Source organism: Eucalyptus grandis, chromosome 1 (assembly GCF_016545825.1).
Source record: "Eucalyptus grandis isolate ANBG69807.140 chromosome 1, ASM1654582v1, whole genome shotgun sequence".
Classification (NCBI taxonomy): domain Eukaryota; kingdom Viridiplantae; phylum Streptophyta; class Magnoliopsida; order Myrtales; family Myrtaceae; genus Eucalyptus; species Eucalyptus grandis.
Window position 1 is genome coordinate 45075913 of NC_052612.1, and position 18935 is coordinate 45094847.

The 18935-nt window shown below is 42.2% G+C and overlaps 1 protein-coding gene and 1 pseudogene across 2 annotated transcripts; both read left to right on the forward strand.

Annotated features, from left to right (window-relative positions):
• Positions 1-707: 707 nt before the first annotated feature.
• On the forward strand, positions 708-6821 carry LOC104445389 (carboxyl-terminal-processing peptidase 3, chloroplastic). Of its 2 annotated transcripts, XM_039315432.1 has the most exons (12): positions 709-1165; positions 1466-1547; positions 1687-1817; positions 1998-2084; positions 2958-3036; positions 3985-4073; positions 4596-4631; positions 4844-4963; positions 5088-5174; positions 5286-5435; positions 6123-6230; positions 6395-6821. In XM_039315432.1, exons 1-12 carry the CDS (start codon positions 767-769, stop codon positions 6641-6643), a joined length of 1617 nt encoding a protein of 538 aa, XP_039171366.1. In that variant the 5' UTR covers positions 709-766; the 3' UTR covers positions 6644-6821. The 2 variants fall into 2 exon arrangements, with proteins under 2 accessions (XP_039171367.1, XP_039171366.1); XM_039315433.1 differs by lacking the exon at positions 4844-4963 and having other exon boundaries at positions 708-1165.
• A 1943-nt stretch (positions 6822-8764) lies between these two features.
• On the forward strand, positions 8765-13138 carry LOC104431523 (annotated as a pseudogene).
• The last annotated feature ends 5797 nt before the right edge of the window (positions 13139-18935 follow it).

An 18935-nucleotide genomic window follows, 5' to 3' on the forward strand; every position in this document is an offset into this window, starting at 1 on the left:
ATTACTTGAGCTTAACCGGTAGATTATTAGAACTCGATTTGATGGTCTCGAGTTTAGGGGCGATGCTCATTTCATCTAATAGTTTGAGTTGAGCTTGAAATGCGAACTCAAAAAACTCTCAAATATAAATATTATTTAGTGATTTTGGGCTTGTGTGTTTAAAACATTCAAGAACTTTGAATTTAAAAAAGAGAAAAAAAAAAGTCAAAATGCCTAAGTTATAAGATCTAAATTAAGTTAAAAGGAAAATAAAAAAAAAATCAATTAAGATAAATTTTGAAACTTTTTATCCATTTAAATCACACATTGACCTATGGCATACAACCAAGCCGTAAATAAAAAAAAATGATGCATTTTAATTTAGGAACTTGAGGTTGAGTTCGAGATTGAATCTAACACTTGAGTCTCCATCAAAAGTTGCGTCCTAATTTCTATTCAGTCCTCCAGTCCTCCAGTCCTCCAGTCCAGTCCTCCAATTTTTCGAAGATTAGAGCCACACAGAATCGAGCAAGAGTTGCGTCCGGGCTCGATTCGGTTCTTTGGTCGTTTCCCTCCGAAAGTCCATTGAAGAAACGTGCGACGCCAGCCAGCTGAGGTGAAGACACGTGCAGTCCACGCAAGATCCCTCACCACCACAACTCCCACAAGATTCATGTGGGACCCCCCCTCTTCCTCTCTCTCTCTCTCTCTCTCTTCCAGATTCCCTCTCTAGCTGCAACCATAACTCTTCGGAGTCGCCAAACGCCAGCGCTTCTCTCCATTGACAATGGAGCGGCTCTGCTACAAGTTCGACCTCGGGTCGCAGCATCACCTCTCGCCGTCTCACGCCATCCTCACCCGATTCTCTTCTTCCCCGTCGCCATCGCCGTCGCCATTGCCATTGCCGTTGCCGTTGCCGTTGCCGTTGCCGTCCTCTTCTTCTTCTTCTTCTTCTTCCGCTTCGCTCGGGTTGCGCCGCGCGACGCGGCGGCGATGGAGGGCCTGCTCCGCTTCTCGTCCGCCCGCGGAGCCCGCGCCCCACGATCGTCCTTCGCTCGCGTCGATCGGGAAGGGCCTCTTCGGTTTCGCCGCCGCCGCCGCCGCCTTCGCTTCCGTGTGCGGCGGCGGCTCCCCGGCCGTCGCGGAGTCCCTGACCGTCGCGTTTCCGGCTTCTCACGTTCGAGAGGTGAGGAGTTCGGCTCGCGTGGCTACTCGTTAATCCGGTTGTTCTTACTGTTTGTTCCGTGTTAAAAACAGTGGTCCAATTAAAAACGAGAAACCATATCGCCTATGTACGCTTTGATAAGAATTGCGCTTCGCATGTACAGTTTGCTTCTTTTCTTGTTAAGTACTCTAAAATCTCTTGCTGTTTAGCGACCGCGGTTGTCTGAGTTAACATTGTTGCTCCATTGTTGCTTACTCTGTACTATATACTGCAAATATGTCTTGGCAGTATGAGTGAGATAGAAGAGTGTTTCCATGCTAGGTAAATACAGTTCAGAGAACGCTGGTCGAGGCTTGGGGTTTGATCAGGGAGACGTTCGTTGATCCGACATTCAACCATCAAGGTACTCGGATGATGTTTCTTTATAAAAAAAAAAGGCACTTGCTTAGCGGCAGCATGCTTCTTACTCTGATTATGGATTAAAGTACAAAGTCGAGTCTGGTAGAAAATTGGTTTAATTAATGGGAAACTTCCTTTGGCAGATTGGGATTCGAAACTGCAGCAAACGATGGTGGAAATGTTCCCTCTGAGGTCGGCTGATGCAGCATATAATAAGATCGGTGCCATGCTTTCTACTCTAGGAGATCCCTTCACACGGATTATTAGCCCAAAGGTCTTTGCAAGTTATCTATGCTCTTCAAATATGCTGAAACAGCTAACTTTTTCTTTAACATGGGTTGTAGGTTAGCTCTGATGGATAAATCAGATACCTGGCTCCAATTGCCCCTTTTTTTATTTCACAAAAGGATAGTCTCTTTCATTGGTTGTCCTGCTAACAAATGCATACTTACAGGAATATCAAAGTTTCAGGATTGGAAGTGATGGAAATTTGCAAGGAGTTGGCCTCTTCATAAATGCTGAACCAAAAACAGGGCATTTGGTTAGTGGCATTGCAGTTGTTTTTGTTCGACTCCCGCACTTTCCTTGTTATCATACTTCAAATATTAAGTTCTATTGGCAATTTATATTTGAGCAGACTCTACCATTTCAGAGTGCAACAGAACTTTGCAAAGCTATCATCCCTTGTTTTTTATGTTTCTTTGATGAGCTAAGGTCTACACATTGATTGTATATCGGGTTTATAGTGACCTTGTAATTTCCCTCCACCCAGTAACTGCAAACTTGATGGTCAGATTTACCAACATGATCTATAGAATCTTAAGATAATGTGACCTCACACTTGTGCAGGATCTTACCTTCTTAATTTGATATCGTTATGTATGGTTCACAAAACTGTGTCCAACGTTGCCTTCTTTCTTTTTTGGTCAAAATCCCCTATTGCCTCTTCAAATATGCCTCCAGACCACCTTAGAAGTTCCATATGTATGAATATATTTATTAGGAGTAGCATCAGTTCCACTTGCATCTAGTGAACCAATATTTTGCCACCTGAATTTGCTGGCTGGGGGCATACAAAACTTACTGATGGGCTTTGCAGAAGCAGATGTATAAATCAAATGGCATTTTTTTCCTTTTCTTTAATGGATCTTGCTGAAATTTTGTCATTAAAAGATGAAAGGGTTCTGGAAGTATAACAGAGTGTGAAGTTTCTCTCCTAACCTATATGCGTTTTTGATAATTTTTTATTCAATGCGGATCACGTACATCTTGATATCTATCAACTCTTCACATGTATTTAAATAACCTATCAGCAAAGTGAGAATGAAAAGATAACTGAGATGTGAAATCTCCCAGATCTTGATCACAAGTACTCCTCTCGTTGCTGTTACAAAAATACGTTTTGCCACTACAGGTAGTGTTATATTGTGTGGACGATAGCCCTGCTGCTCGTGCTGGTATACATGAAGGGGATGAGTTGATTGAGATTGACGGTATGTAAATGAATCTCAAATCCAAACTTTATATGTTAAATTTCTACTCAAACTCAACTATGATTTTTGCATATCTTAAGGTGCAGTTGCATATGCTTCCAAACTTGGACATAATTTATATAATGGCATAGACTTTAGTTTTTTTTCTTTTGGTCGTGAGGCATAGACTTTAGTTTAAGTGATTCTTTCTGGGTAAAAATGTTGAGACTAAGCCAGCTTACTCAAGCTCAGTATAGTATCAAATTTGGCATTTTTTATTGACTTGGAATGAAGGTTTCTAACAATTCCACCCTTGGAGAACACTCAATATCAAAAACCAGTCCAGTAAGGGCCCCAGCATATTATACTACACTAGGCGGGTTAGATTGTGATATTTCTTGCTGAGGACATAAATTGTATACTCTGGGCTCTCTGTCTGACAAGGATCTAATATTCTGCCATATGCTCCTTCAGAGATGAAAGAACTGAATGGAGTTGTTTCATTATGATTGATGACCAAGGCTGACGACAACATGATTGTGCTCCCATGCGTCTCCTTTAAGACTTGTATCCTCTATTTTAACTTAGTGGGAACCTACATTTTGGACCATCCTCTCCTTCTTCTAGTAATATATGACCTCTTAATTCAACTTAGTTCCTTGAAAAATTAGTTGGGCCATCACGATTTCCTTATGTTGTTTGTTTGTTTATTTTTTCCAGACATAGTCTGCTAATGGCTGTCATTGCACACTGCACTTCCTTGTCGGTATCTTTTTGCTACGTGCAGATAGTCTTCATCCTAAACTTATTACCAGTGCTTGTATTGTGTGATAATAATTGGTCTCTGCTCATAAGTGAATATTCTAGATGTTTATTATCCCTTTAAAGATTCTTTTTGCAAATGTCTAGCTCCACGACATCAAAAAAGTATATTTCTAGTTTTCTGAGATCTCTCTCATATGTATTCAGGGGAGATACTTGAAGGTGTCGGCAGTGAAGTTGCAGCACAGAAACTCAGAGGTCGTGCGGGCACCACTGTTACAGTAAAAGTGCACAGTGTAATTGCAATCCTTTTGCTTCTTTCAATATAAATTTTCTGGCAAATAGACATTCACTTTGGTAGTTGATGACATACATGCATGAATGTCAGCACAACAAGAGATGCCTGTGCTAACTGATTATTGCAGGATACTCTGTGATTATTTTCACTTGGGTGGTATTTGACTCCTTCTTAAGCTTATAATGAGAGTAGGCATCATAGATTTGAACCAGGGCTTTAACTATTCAAAGGCATACAGAGTTTGTTCATCATTTGAACAACTTATAAGTGAACCTGAAGTCCATGTGGCCATGTTTAGCAAAGTTGAAATGAAAGTAGACTGCACAGACTTGAGCTAACTTTTCCAAGTTTATAAGATATGAATATTTCACTATCAATTATCTGGTCATCAATGACCCATGCATCTAAGATGACCTGAATTTTTGTGTATCAAGAAGAAAGTTCTTCTGTGTATCTTGAGATTTTTAATGGCCGTCTCTATCTAATGTCAAAAAATGCTGAATATGTTAATTTTTTCCAGGGTACTGATGGGGGAAGTGCTTCTACTGTTAGAGAGGTACTTTTTGTCCTTATGTTGCATGGCGCTAATTGATTGCTGGAATTGCTTTGTTTAAAGAATTTTAAACTCCCCCATACATATGATACCATGCATATGGAGATTGAAATGCCATTATCTATGTTTTCCGTGAAAATGCATGCCTCATTAGAAGCTTCTAGTCTTTTAGCTAATCACTGATGATGTGACCTGGGAACCTCAACTGCTTGAAGGTCAAACTACCCCGCGAGTACATCAAACTTTCTCCTGTATCCACTGCCGTTATTCCTCATAGAATGCCTGATGGTAGTATCACAAAGACTGGTTATGTTAAATTGTCAGCCTTCTCCCAGGTAAAGATGCTTGTTTTTTTCCTCTTAGGTGGGGTTTGGTGGAAATTTGTCAACTCCTTAAGTCATGAGTTATGTGCTTCCATTTTTGGCATATGTACTAATGGCTCTTTGGCCAAATCCCCAGAATGCTGCCGCTGATGTGGAAAGTGCTATTCAGGAAATGGAACGCCAGGATGTTCGCTCATACATATTGGATCTACGGGACAATCCGGTAGTAGCTGGGTTAATATTAGAGTGATGTAGGGGGAAATTTGCTAGTCACTATTTTCTTTTAGTTTCCGATCTATATAAGTGACACGATGTCCTTGCACTATCCTTTCAGGGAGGCCTGGTAAAGGCTGGGCTTGATGTTGCACAGATGTGGCTTGATGGGGATGAGACCCTTGTGAACACTATTGATCGTGATGGGAATTTGCAACCTATCAACATGATCGATGGGCATGCAATAACACATGATCCGCTTGTTGTGCTTGTAAGAATCTGATCCTTCATGAATCATTTTAGAGCAGCCAATCAGGAAGTTCTTTAAACACCTTCCATCTTGCTGATGTGCAAGAAATTTCTTAGTTGAATTACTGCAAATAGAAAGATCAATATGGACTAGAAATGTAGACCAAGAGCAGTTGTTCTTGCTTTATCTCCTTGCTGATAGAAGTGGTAGAATATCCCTGTAGGTGCAAGACAAGTCCATGAATTAAAAAATGAGTGGAGCTAGATGCCTGAGCAGTTTACCATGCCTTAAGCACTGTGGTCTTGATCAACTTGTTTTGTGCTCTGGATTAAATCTTTTCTCACATTAAATTCAATTTGTCTACCGTTTGAGTAGCTGCAGCGTTACTACATCAACTCTGTATTCTCTCTAGATGGAGCTTGTTTAGGCAATTTGTCAAATCAAGTTTACTTCACAAATATGGATTCTGGGAAATTTGTCTTAATTCCTTGGGCCTGATAATGAAATATTTAGTCAATAGAGTTGTTAACTCATTTAAAATGCATTCATTTGGTGATGCTTGTCCGATTTTCTGACAAGCTTCTATGCAATTATGTTCACTGGATTTGAAGAAGTAGTCTACCATTCTTCTGTGAGTTCTTCAAAATCTCAGAACCTTTAAACTTTGACTCAGATCATGTTCACCTACTCTTACTTTACCTGAAATAGGTCAATGAGGGAAGTGCCAGCGCAAGTGAGATATTGGCAGGAGCTTTGCATGATAATGGCCGTGCTATTCTTGTGGGGAACAAAACTTTTGGCAAGGGCAAAATTCAGGTGCTTGGAATATCCATTTGCTTGTAGTCTAAGACACATTGAACCATGTCATTTTGTTTATTTCAGTTAATGCTGTTACGTGCTTCCTTCCTATACTTTAGAATGCTCGGGTGGCTAATCACTGATGCCTTTGTTTGTCATTGCCATTTGCTTAATCTAAACAGAGTGTAATGGAACTCCATGATGGATCGGCTCTATTCGTCACAGTAGCAAAGTATCTATCTCCTTCTCTCCACGACATAGACCAAGTTGGTATAACTCCTGATGTCCAGTGCACGGCTGACATGATTAATGTGCCCAAGGAGTCATTGTTTAAAGAAAAAAGCTCCGTCTCAACCTTGGAAGCCGATTCCTGCATCATGGTCGCCGAACATGAGTTGGACATTCAGGAGTCGAAAGGTACAGCTTCCTGAAGGATGGAAATGTCGGATCCATTCGATCTCATAGTGTAGACTGTCTGTACAGATCGCTCATGATGAACAAGTGTCTATATAGATCTTGAAGGGCTGGACTGAGTGTAGCCGCCCCAGCATATACAAAATTAAATTGCTCCAGAATAGCAAATGAATTCATCCTCAAGTTTTGATTCTAGAGAAAGGAAACGATAGTATAAACGGGTTTGCTGTATATATATATATATATATATATATATATATATGCTGCATCCAGTAAGTTAAGGAAACGTTAAGAGAAGAACGTAAAAATTACACAATCATGAGAGCCTGAGTTCTGCAGTTACTTGGATTTTGCAGTTCAAAATCGATACGCGGCACCATTTTCAACAGAACATTCATCTTGGATTAGACTGTTCGGCACAGACAGTCGATGTGTACTTCCGTGGGGGTACTAGACCAACTACGGGTAATCAGATCAGTGATTGCTGACCACGTCTCGGTTTTGCGACATTTAGGACCAAATAAAGGCGCATTAAGATTCAAAATTTCATTCCAAGCGAAGACAACACGGATCAGATATGTAAAAAGTTGGATTTTTCAAAGGTATAGCATACACATTTACCCTTCTAAATTCATGCGAGTCCATTGTTCGGAAAACGTAAATTCCTATCGAACTTTTAGTCCTGTAGGGGACGTACTTGTTATACATGTTCTTTGAATGCCTTCTCTAATGGGAACAGCTCACGTAGAATTTGGAGGGACGCGGTGTAGATGCACGTAGGTAGAGGGCGGCGCCGCGTGGGTGACCGACTTAGAACGTGGGCGGATGCTGGATTGAAGATTTTGGTTGACCCATCTTTTTGACAGGCTCGTCTTGCCATGCCAACCATGATTGTGTTCTTTGTATTTGTCCGCTCCGCGTGGATCGCCTCATTCTCTGCTGCTCCCTAAGCACATGGTCGCAACATGACGACCCGGCGCCGACACCGAAAAATGTACGGCGGAGGCAGAATTATAGCTGTATTCTCATTATCGAGGGGACCTCTGCAACCTTGGCCCCGAGAGGCAGGATACCTCACATCATGTATATGAAAATAAAAAACCGATTTGATGAAAATTACACTTAGCGTCCTTACTTCAAAGATTTGAATTTTGAATCTTGAAATATATAGCTAAAAACACATGTCGAAATTTCACCGTTGGGGATTTAGTGAAAACACACGGATCTAATTAAATAGGACTTTCTCAAGACAAAATTTGATTTTTATTGGTGCACATGTAAGTTTGACGGATAATTTCATCTTTAATTTTTGTCTACAAATGCACTCTATAGTACTTGCGACTTCATGCCAAACGAATTCAATGATAAATTTAAACACATTCTTCCTGAGTCGACTGAAATAGGATTGAAGGGTGTGGGGCAAGTTGATATTCGTTGTCCATTTTAAAAGTTGACGCCGGCAGATATCAGTAACACATTGAGTTTGCAAAATTTGCTTCTTTGATCAACTTATTTTGTTAAACAATCTAAGGGAGGAATGAAAACTGGGTATGATTGTAGCATATGATTCTGCTTTTTGTAGAAGAATTGCAGATGGGACGTACGAAATATATGAATGAATATATCTATATATATCAAATATATGAATGAATATATATAGCAAATACCATAAAGAATCACCGATGGTCACAAAGAATCAATCCAATCTAATCAAAACCCCCGCCGAAACAATTCACTCTCAATCGCTCCCCCCTTGTATTACATATATCCACACGACGGCATGGCGCGCACACTCCAAAAAATCGCCGAAACGAGCCCTCAGTACTTGAGCAGAGCGAGAAGAGACAGCGCGACCGAAGATCCGATGACCGCGAGCGAGGCCGGCGCGAACGCAGCTCCGGACTCCATCGGCGCCGGCGCGGGCGCCGGCTCGGACGCCTGAGCAGAGGCCGCCGCGGCCATGAGGAGGACCGCCGCCACGAAGGCGACCGCGAAGGACCCGAAGCTCCTCAATCCTGCTGCCGCCATTGCGGAAACGAGTAGGAACAGACGAGCGGATCGCGAGCGAGCGAGCGAGCGAGGGCTTTCGAACCGCCGGGAGATGGGAGTTGCAGAGGAGTAGAAGAGTCACGGGAGAGATGGAGGCTTTGGAATGCGATGAAGAAAGGAGAGGAAGGGAGATCGCTATTTATAGGCGGGAGAAGGGGCGCGTGGTCCTCACCGGAGCAGACAAGGGTGGGGACAAACAGCTCGCCAACGTTCACTTAACAGCTAGATTTTTTTTTTCCTTTTTTTTTTTTTTTTTTGAGAGAGACTTTAACAGCTAGATTAACTGACTGATGGGCTTTGCAGAAGCAGCTGTATAAAATCAAATTGCATTTTTTCCTTTTCATTAAAAGATGAAAGAGTTCTGGAAGTATAGCAGAGTGTGAAGTTTCTCTCCTAATCTATGTACGTCTTTAATAATTTTTTATTCAATGTGGATCACTTACATCTTGATATCTATCAACTCTTTACATGTATTTAAATAACCTACCAGGAAAAAGTGAGAATGAAAAGATAACTGAGATGTGAAATCTCCCGGATCTTGACCACAAGTACTCGTCTCGTTGCTGTCGCAAAAATACGTTTTGCCAATTGCCACTACAGGTAGTGTTGTATTGTGTGGACGGTAGCCCTGCTGCTCGTGCCGGTATACATGAAGGGGATGAGTTGATTGAGATTGACGGTATGTAAATGAATCTAAATCCAAACTGTATATGTTAAATTTCTACTCAAACCCAACTGTGACTTCTGCATATCTTAAAGTGCAGTTGCACACACTTCCAAACTTGGACATAATTTATATAATGGCATAGGCTTTAGTTAAGTGATCCTTTCTGGGTAAAAATGGTGAGACTAAGCCAGCTAACTCAAGCTCAGTATAATATCAAATTTGGCATTTTTTATTGACTTGGCATGAAAGTTGCTAACAATTCCACCCTTGGAGAACACTCAATATCAAAAACCAGTCCAATAAGAGCCCCAGCATATTATACTGCACTAGGCGGGTTAGACTGGGATATTTCTTGCTGAGGACATAAATTGTATACTCTATGCTCTCTGTCTGACAAGGATCTAATAATCTGCTGTATGCTCCTTCAGAGATGAAAGAACTGAACGGAGCTGTTTCATTATGATTGATGACCAAGGCTGACGACAGCATGATTGTGTTCCCATGTGTCTCCCTTAGGACTTGGATCCTCTATTTTAGCTAGTGGGCACCTGCATTTTGGACCATCCGCTCCTTGTTCTAGTAATATATGACCTCTTCATTCAACTTAGTTCCTTGAAAAATTAGTTGGGCCATCATGATTTCCTTATGTTGTTTCTTTGTTTATTTTTTCCAGACAGTCTGCTAACGGCTGTCATTGCACACCGCCCTTCCTAGTTGGTATCCGTTTGCTATGTGCAGATACTCTCCATTCTAAACTTTTTACCAGTGCTTGTATTGTGTGATAATAATTGGTTTCTGCTCATAAGAGAATATCCTAGATGTTTATTATCCCTTTAAAGATTCTTTTTGCAAATGTCCAGCTCCATGACGTCAAAAAATATATTTCTAGTTTTCTGAGATCTCTCTCATTTGTATTCAGGGGAGATACTTGAAGGTGTTAGCAGTGAAGTTGCAGCACAGAAACTCAGAGGTCGTGCCGGCACCACTGTTATAGTAAATGTGCACAGTGTAATTACTTTCCTTTTGCTTCTTTCAATATAAATTTTCACATATTTAGGTTTTGTTCTGGCAAATGGACATTCACTTTGGTAGTTGATGACATGCATGCATGAATGTCAGCAAAACAAGAGATGCCTGTGCTAACTGATTATTGCAGGATACTCTGTGATTATTTTCACTTGGGTGCTACTAAACCATACATGCCCGCAATTCGACTCCTTCTTAAGCTTATAATGAGAGTAGGCATCATAGATTTGAACCAGGGCTTTAACTATTCATAGGCATACAGAGTTTGTTCATCATTTGAACAACTGATAAGTGAACCTGAAGTCCATGTGGCCATGTTTAGCAAAGTTGAAACGAAAGTAGACTGCACAGACTTGAGCTAACTTTTCCAAGTTTATAAGATATGAATATTTCTACTATCAATTATCTGGTCATCAATGACCCATGCATCTAAGATAACCTGAATTTTTGTGTATCGAGAAGAAAGTTCTTCTGTGTATCTTGAGATTTTTAAGGGCCGTCTCTATCTAATGTCAAAAAATGCTGAATATGTTCATTTTTCCAGGGTACTGGTGGGGGAAGTGCTTCTACTGTTAGAGAGGTACTTTTTGTTCTTACGTTGCATGGTGCTAATTGATTGCTGGAATTGCTTTGTTTAAAGAATTTTAAACTCCCCATACATATGATACCGTGCATATGGAGTTTGAAACGCCATTATCTATGTTTTCCGTGAAAATGCATGCCTCATTAGAAGCTTCTAGTCTTTTAGCTAATCACTGATGATGTGACCTGGGAACCTCAACTGCTTGAAGGTCAAACTACCCCGTGAGTACATCAAACTTTCTCCTGTATCCAGTGCCATCATTTCTCATAGAATGCCTGATGGTAGTATCACAAAGACTGGTTATGTTAAATTGTCAGCCTTCTCCCAGGTAAAGATGCTTGTTTTTTTCCTCTTAGGTGGGGTTTGGTGGAAATTTGTCAACTCCTTAAGTCAAGAATTATGTGCTTCCATTTTTGGCATATATACTAACGGCTCTTTGGTCAAATCCCCAGAATGCTGCCGCTGATGTGGAAAATGCTATTCAGGAAATGGAACGCCAGGATGTTCGCTCATACATATTGGATCTGCGGAACAATCCGGTAGTAGCTGGGTTAATATTAGAGTGATGTAGGGGGGAAATTTGCTAGTCACTATTTTCTTTTAGTTTCCGATCTATATAAGTGACAGAATGTCCTTGCACCATCCTTTCAGGGAGGCCTGGTAAAGGCTGGGCTTGATGTCGCACGGATGTGGCTTGATGGGGATGAGACCCTTGTGAACACTATTGATTGTGATGGGAATTTGCAACCTATCAACATGATTGATGGGCATGCAATAACACATGATCCGCTTGTTGTGCTTGTAAGAATCTGATCCTTCATGAATCATTTTAGAGCAGCCAATCAGGAAGTTCTTCCAACATCTTCCATCTTGCTGATGTGCAAGAAATTTCTTAGTTGCATTACTGCAAATAGAAAGATCAATACGGACTAGAAATGTAGACCAAGAGCAGTTGTTCCTGCTTTATCTCTTTGCTGATAGAAGCGGCAGAATTGCCCTGTAGGTGCAACATAGTCCACGAAATAAAAAATGATTGGAGATAGATGCCTGAGCAGTTTATCATGCCTTAAGCAATGTGGTCTCAATCAAGTTGTTTTGTGCTCTGGATTAAATCTTTTCTCACATTAAATTCAATTTGTCCACCGTTTGAGTAGCTGCAGCGTTATTACATCAAAGCTGTATTCTCTCTAGATGGAGCTTGTTTAGACAATTTGTCAAATCGAGTTTACTTCACAATTATGGATTCTGGGAAATTTGTCTTCATTCCTTGGGCCTGATAATGAAATATTTAGTCAATAGAGTTGTTAACTCATTTAAAATGCATTCATTCGGTGATGCTTGTCCAATTTTCTGACAAGCTTCTATGCAATTGTGTTATCTGGATTTGAAGAAGTAGTCTACCACTCTTCTGTGAGTTCTTCAGAATCTCAGAACCTTTAAACTTTGACTCAGATCATTTCACCTACTCTTACATTACCTGAAATAGGTCGATGAGGGAAGTGCAAGCGCAAGCGAGATATTGGCAGGAGCTTTACATGATAATGGCCGTGCTATTCTCGTGGGGCACAAAACTTTTGGCAAGGGCAAAATTCAGGTACTTGGAATATCCATTTGCTTGTAGTCTAAGACACATTGAACCATCTCATTTTGTTTATATCGGTTGATGCTGATACAGGCTTCCTTCCTATACTGTAGAATGCTCGGGTGGCTAATCACTGATGCCTTTGTCATTGCCATTTGCTTAATCTAAACAGACTGTAACGGAACTCCATGATGGATCGGCTCTATTCGTCACAGTAGCAAAGTATCTATCTCCTTCTCTCCACGACATAGACCAAGTTGGGATAACTCCTGATGTCCAGTGCACGGCTGACATGATTAATGTGCCCAAGGAGTGTCCTTGTTTAAAGACGAGCTCTGTCTCGACATTGGAAGCTGATTCCTGCATCATGGTCGCCGTCGCGCCGAACATGAGTCGGACATTCAGGAGTCGAAAGGTACAGCTTCCTGAAGGATGGAAATGTCGGATCCATTTGATCTCATAGTGTAGACCGTCTGTACAGATCGCTCATGATGAACAAGTGTCTATAGATCTTGAAGGGTTGGACTGAGTGTAGCCGCCCCAGCATATACGAAATTGAATTGCTCCAGAAAAGCAAATGAATTCATCCTCAAGTTTCAATTCTAGAGAAATGAAATGATAGTATAAACGGGTTTGCTGAGGACTTTGCACAGCCGAATGTATATATGCTGCATCCAATAAATTACGGAAACGTTGAGAGAAGAACGTAAAATTTATACAATCACGAGAGCCTGAGTTCTGCAGTTACTTGGCTTTTGCAGTTCAAAATTGATACGCGCCACCATTTTCAACAGAACATTCATCTTGGATTAGGCTGTTCGGCACGGAGAGGGCAAGTCGATGCGTACTTTCGTGGGGGTACTAGACCAACTACGGGTGATCAGATAAGTGATAACTGACCACGTCTCGGTTTTACGACATTTAGGACCAAATAAAGGCACACTAAGATTCAAAAATTCATTCCGAGCCAAGCAAAGACCATACGGATCAGAATTGTAAAAAAAATTAAAAAAAAAAAAAAAAAGGATTCTTCACAAGCCACTATTGGGACTGAGTTGGATGCGTGTGTATAAAGACTTCCGCACTCTACAAAATACTGTATTTTCAACGGTATAGCGTACAGCGTTTACTCTTCTAAATTCATGCGAGTCCATTGTTCGGAAAACGTAAATTCATATAATGAATTTTTAGTCCTACAGGGGATATACATGTTATACGTGTCCTTTGAATGCCTTCTCTAGAGGAAACAGCTCACGTAGAGTTTGGAGGGACGCGGTGTAGATGCACGTAGGTAGACGGCGGCGCCGCGTAGGTGACCGACTTAGAACGTGGGCGGGATGCTGGATTGAAGATTTTGGTTGACCCATCTTTTTGACAGGCTCGTCTTGCCATGCCAACCGTGATCGTGTCCTTTTGTATTTGTCCGCTCCGCGTGCATCACCTCATTCTCAGCTGCTTTCAAAGAAAGCAACTCCGCACATGGACGCAACATGACGACCCGCCGCCGACACGGAAAATGTACGGCGGAGGCAGAATTATATCTGTATTCTCACTATGGAGGGGACCACCGCAACCTTAGCTCCGAGAGGCAAGAAACCTCACATCATGTATATGAAAATAAGGGTGCGAATGATAACGTTTCTGTTCTTTTTGTTCCAAACGAGAAATAAAAAAATGTTTCTACCACCAACGTTTGAGCTTGGTACCCTTTTCGCAAGAGGAAGAGTTTTTCGTGAACGCAGCTGTGTCATGCACAAACGGGCGTCTTAACCGCAAAAGGGACTAGTGGTGGGGCCCCGAGCTCCAGGGGTTTACTCTCCGCCGCGAGCGCAGTGCGATGGGTGCTCCTGTGCAAAAAAAAAAAAAAAGTTTATGTTCTAAACAATTTTGAACAAAAGAACGCGTTTGGTAACGTTTGTTCCTAATAAAAAATGAATAGAAACACGTTTGGTAAATTTTATTCTTTTTTTTTTTTTTTAACATTTTTATTTTATTTTTCATTTTTCCTTTCTTTTTATTTTTTTTTTTTTGGCCGATCACGGCCTCCGGCGATCCACCGGCCGACGAGGCCGAGCCATGGCGAGGCTCGTGGACCCCTGGGCGGGCCGAGCCTAGCCTGGTTGGCGGGCTCGGCCGACGATGCTCGAGCTCGCCTAGCCATGGCGAGGCTCGCCGACCGACGACGAGGTCACCGCCCTCGATGGCGGCCCTCGACGGCCGATCGTCATGGCCATGAGGCCGACTACGGCCAAAGAAAAAAGAAGAAAAAAAGAAGAAGAAAAGAAGAAGAAAAGATAAGAGAGAGAAGAAACGTTTCTTCAAAATTGTTTCTAACAATAAAGAACTTTTTGTGTTTTTTTTTTGCTCCATTTTGTTCCTTAAAAAAAAAAAAAAAAAAAAAAACGCAATCAAACACGCGTTTTTTTTTTTTTTTTGTTAAAGAACGAAAAACAAAAATAACACTTTTCAGGAACATTACCATGCAGGGCCTAAGAAACCCACTTGATGAAAATTGTACTTAACGTTAATGCCCTTACTTCAAAGATTTGAATTTTGAATATATGGCTAAAAAAAAATGTCAAAATTTCACCATTGGGAGCTCAGTGAAAACACGCAGACTTGATCAAATGGGTCTCTCTCGTAAAAAAATTTGACTTCTGTTGATACACATTATGTATGCTTGCTTGACAGATGATTTCATTTTAAATTTTTCTCACTACTTGCAACTTTATGCAAAAGGTTTCGATGATAGATTTAAACGCATCTTCCTAAGCTGATTGAAACAAGATTGAAGAATGAGTAAGCATGTTGAGATTCGACATTCATTTTAAGAATTAGTAAGAGTTCGCAAAATTTGCTTCTTCAATCGATAAATTTGCTTCTTCAATCGATAGATTTAAACGCATTTCTTCCTAGGCTGATTGAAACAAGATTGAAGAATGGAGCAAGTTGAGATTTGACATCCATTTTAAGAATTCACACCGGCAAATCAGTAATATGTCGAGTTCACAAAATTTGCTTCTTCAATCTGACTTATTTTATTAAAAGATCCTAGGAATGAATGAAAACTGGGTACGATTGCAGTATAAGTTTCGCGTTGGGGTTGAATCTTGATTTCGCTTTTCGTAAAAGAATTGCAGATGGGTCGTATATATGAAATATATGAATGAATATATATATATCGAATACATATAAAATCACCGATGATCACAAAGAATCAATCCAATCAAAACCCCCGCAAAACAAAATCATTCCTCAATCGCTCCCCCCTGTATTACATATATCCCACACCGGCATAGCGCGGACACTCCAAAAAATCGCCAAAACGAGCCCCTCAGTACTTGAGCAGAGCGAGAAGAGACAGCGCCACCGAAGATCCGATGACCGCGAGCGAGGCCGGGGCGAACGCAGCTCCGGACTCCATCGGTGCCGGCGCCGGCGCCGGCTCGGACGCCTGAGCAGAGGCCGCCGCGGCCATGAGGAGGACCGCCGCCACGAAGGCGACCGCGAAGGACCCGAAGCTCCTCAATCCTGCTGCCGCCATTGCTGAAACGAGTAGGAACAGGCGAGCGGATCGCGAGCGAGCGAGGGCTTTCGAACCGCCGGGAGATGGGAGTTGCAGAGGTGTAGAAGAGTCGCGAGAGTGATGGAGGCTTTGGGATGGGATGAAGAAGGAGAGGAAGGGAGATTGCTATTTATAGGCGGGAGAGGGGGCGCGTGGTCGTCACCGGAGCAGACGAGGGTGGGGACAAACAACTCGCCAACGTCCAACGTTCACATAACAGCTAGATTCACGCGAAAAAGCCATTTTACATGGCCGTTGGGCTGGCAGTCGGGGGCGATGATTGCGTGCGGGCTCTCGATTTCTTTCGGCACGCGGCGGCTGCTGCGATTGCGACACGTGTGCGGAGGGATTTCGTCTGTTTTGGGGAACTGTCGGCAGGCCCATTGGGCCTCCGAAGTTGAGCCCAGTGGGCTCGAGACGGCCCCTGCTTCGCTCTTAATTTTTCATTTTTTTTTTTGTTTTTTTTTTAACCAATTGATCGGCCGGTTTCCAGTTTTCTTGTTAGCACCAGCAGTAGCTGTAATGGAGAACAAATTCTAAAGCTGCCAAAAATAGCATGTGAGAGTTTAAAAACTCTAGTTTAAGCGGAAATCTAATGAATCGGAATAATATCGAAGTAAGACATTAGACGAACAATGTATAAAAGAAATTTATATATATCAGGACGATACTACTCGACCTGATTTCTTTTCTATTACAGTATCAAATCATCGCCGAAACTATAGATCACAACCATATAACAAAAATATCACATCATATCGCCTGTATCATGAAAACAGAGAGTGTAGGATGTAGCTCAGATCAGCAAAACTATGAGAGGAGCAGCGGAGAGCAAGAGGCAGGCAAAAGCATCCTGAAGTGGCGAATGAGGCAGCCCGGCCGCCCCCGTATCCAGCTGAGGCAATGGAGCCGCCGCCAGCTCCTGCGCCCGAGCCGCTCCGCACAACCACACTGCCATCATCACCACCACGAGCATCACAATTTCGCTTCCCATGCGGCGGTTCCCGGAGCCTGCCATCGATCTTATCGGTATGCTGCGACTGCAAGTTGGGTTTCTCTGGGAACAGATGTAAGAAGTGCACTTATATAGGCTCTGAAGCGGTGTGATCAGTTCCGGAAGACATCGGAACTGCATGCGTTCGAGCGGTTAGCGTATCGGAATCGAATGCGACCCTTTTGCTTGATTGCTCATGCCTTTTGAGCCAAGAATGAGAACTGCAGGGACCACGGCCCCGCTCCAACCGAGGTGGCTTCAGGACAATAGAAACTTTTGATGGTTTGCCACTTCCCGAAGCGACCTAAAAGATCGAGAGATGGAGAAAAGCGAAGGCCCAGCTGTCCGACAGGGGAAGAGGGTGCACAGTCATGTCTCGTCCTCTGCAGCTGCGGATGGACGCTCGCTTTTGGCTCGGCTGGTGATTTTTGCTTGATTGCGAGGGAAAAATCATGCTTCGTGGGCACACTCTTGCTCGACAGCCGATATGGATCTGTCACGATTTTGTTTTGGCTTTTCTTCTATTAGCACATTAGTGAGTCCCTAAACTGTTACGCTGATCACAAGATATTAAAATGAAATTGAGTATCGATAGTTCTCAATAGGACGATTGGACTGTGCGGATATCAACACGTTAAAATAAAGAACGCAGCTGTATACAACTCTAGTTGTAGGGCTGGTGGCCAAGGCCTCCAATGGCAATCAACTTCCACCCAATCTAACCTAATCTAGAAGGGAGCTTCCCCCGGTTGGACGAGCGAAGTGAACGAGCCTGTTAGTTTTGAGGAGCTGCAACTCTTCCAAATTCTAATGCACAATGTTGTATCATCCCAATGGTTCACGATTAGAACCTCTTCGTCGTACCATGCCTTTTACGATGAAGTTGTTCGAAAGATTGCACCTTTTGGAACAAACTTTATGCCTGTATGCTTTTTGTCCCCTCTAATATAATGTAAATGCCATTTCATTTTAATGGTTGACTAGATCTAATTTAACAAACCCATCATTGTTTCAAGATTTATACTTTACAATTTGTGGAATACAAAAATCGATCATAGTAAATATTGTTAAATACATTATCTATATTTATGTACGTAGTTCACCTGCTGTTTCTCTCCAAGAAAGAGCCATTCTAACGTTGGAGAGACATTTGTGCATGGCCGGCTCCTTCACCACCATCGACAATTACCAAATTCCGCCAACTTCCCCCTCATGCCATGCAAAACCGACCACGTACCACGATTTTCATTGCAAATTCTCAACTGCTTTTAGCCTAAAAATGGCCCCAACACTCCCCTATAAATTCAACTTAACCTCTGCACGCCATCCTCAGGACAGCCAAAAAAGACAAAAAGACTAAGGAGAGGAAGATAAGACCTTTCTGTTCTTCGTCTCCCGAAAAGGAAAAAAAAAGGATCTTGCATTCTCAAGAAAATGGACATGAAGAAGATCTCCTGTGCCGTCCTCGTTGCTGCCGTCTCAATGAGCGCCGTCCTGGCCTCTGATGACTCCCCGGCTCCAGCCCCAGGCCCATCGAGCGGAGCCTCCGCAGCCTTGCCCGTCTTCGGCTCTCTGGTCGGCGCCTCCGTCGTGTCTTTCTTTGCCTATTATTTGCATTGAGAGCTTTAGAGCCAAAATGGCAAGATAGGAGAGAAAGAACGAGAGGAAAGGAGGGAAGGGATTGTCCTGGAAGAGTCTTCTGACCAGACCAAGGGCTGTTAGAGTATTCCTATTCAAGTCCTTGAATGGGCAGACCTTTCAGAATATCTCCCTTCTTTGATCCATGTGCTCTTATCTTTATTTGTTAATTTCATACATGGGTGTTGCGCATTAATAAAGGATT

Coding starts and splice junctions, on each gene's coding strand:
- LOC104445389 (XM_039315432.1), top strand. CDS start 767: ATGGAGCGGCTCTGCTACAAGTTCGACCTCGGGTCGCAGCATCACCTC. Junction 2,085..2,957: donor AACCAAAAACAGGGCATTTG/GTTAGTGGCATT, acceptor TTGCCACTACAG/GTAGTGTTATATTGTGTGGA. Junction 5,175..5,285: donor TGGATCTACGGGACAATCCG/GTAGTAGCTGGG, acceptor CTATCCTTTCAG/GGAGGCCTGGTAAAGGCTGG.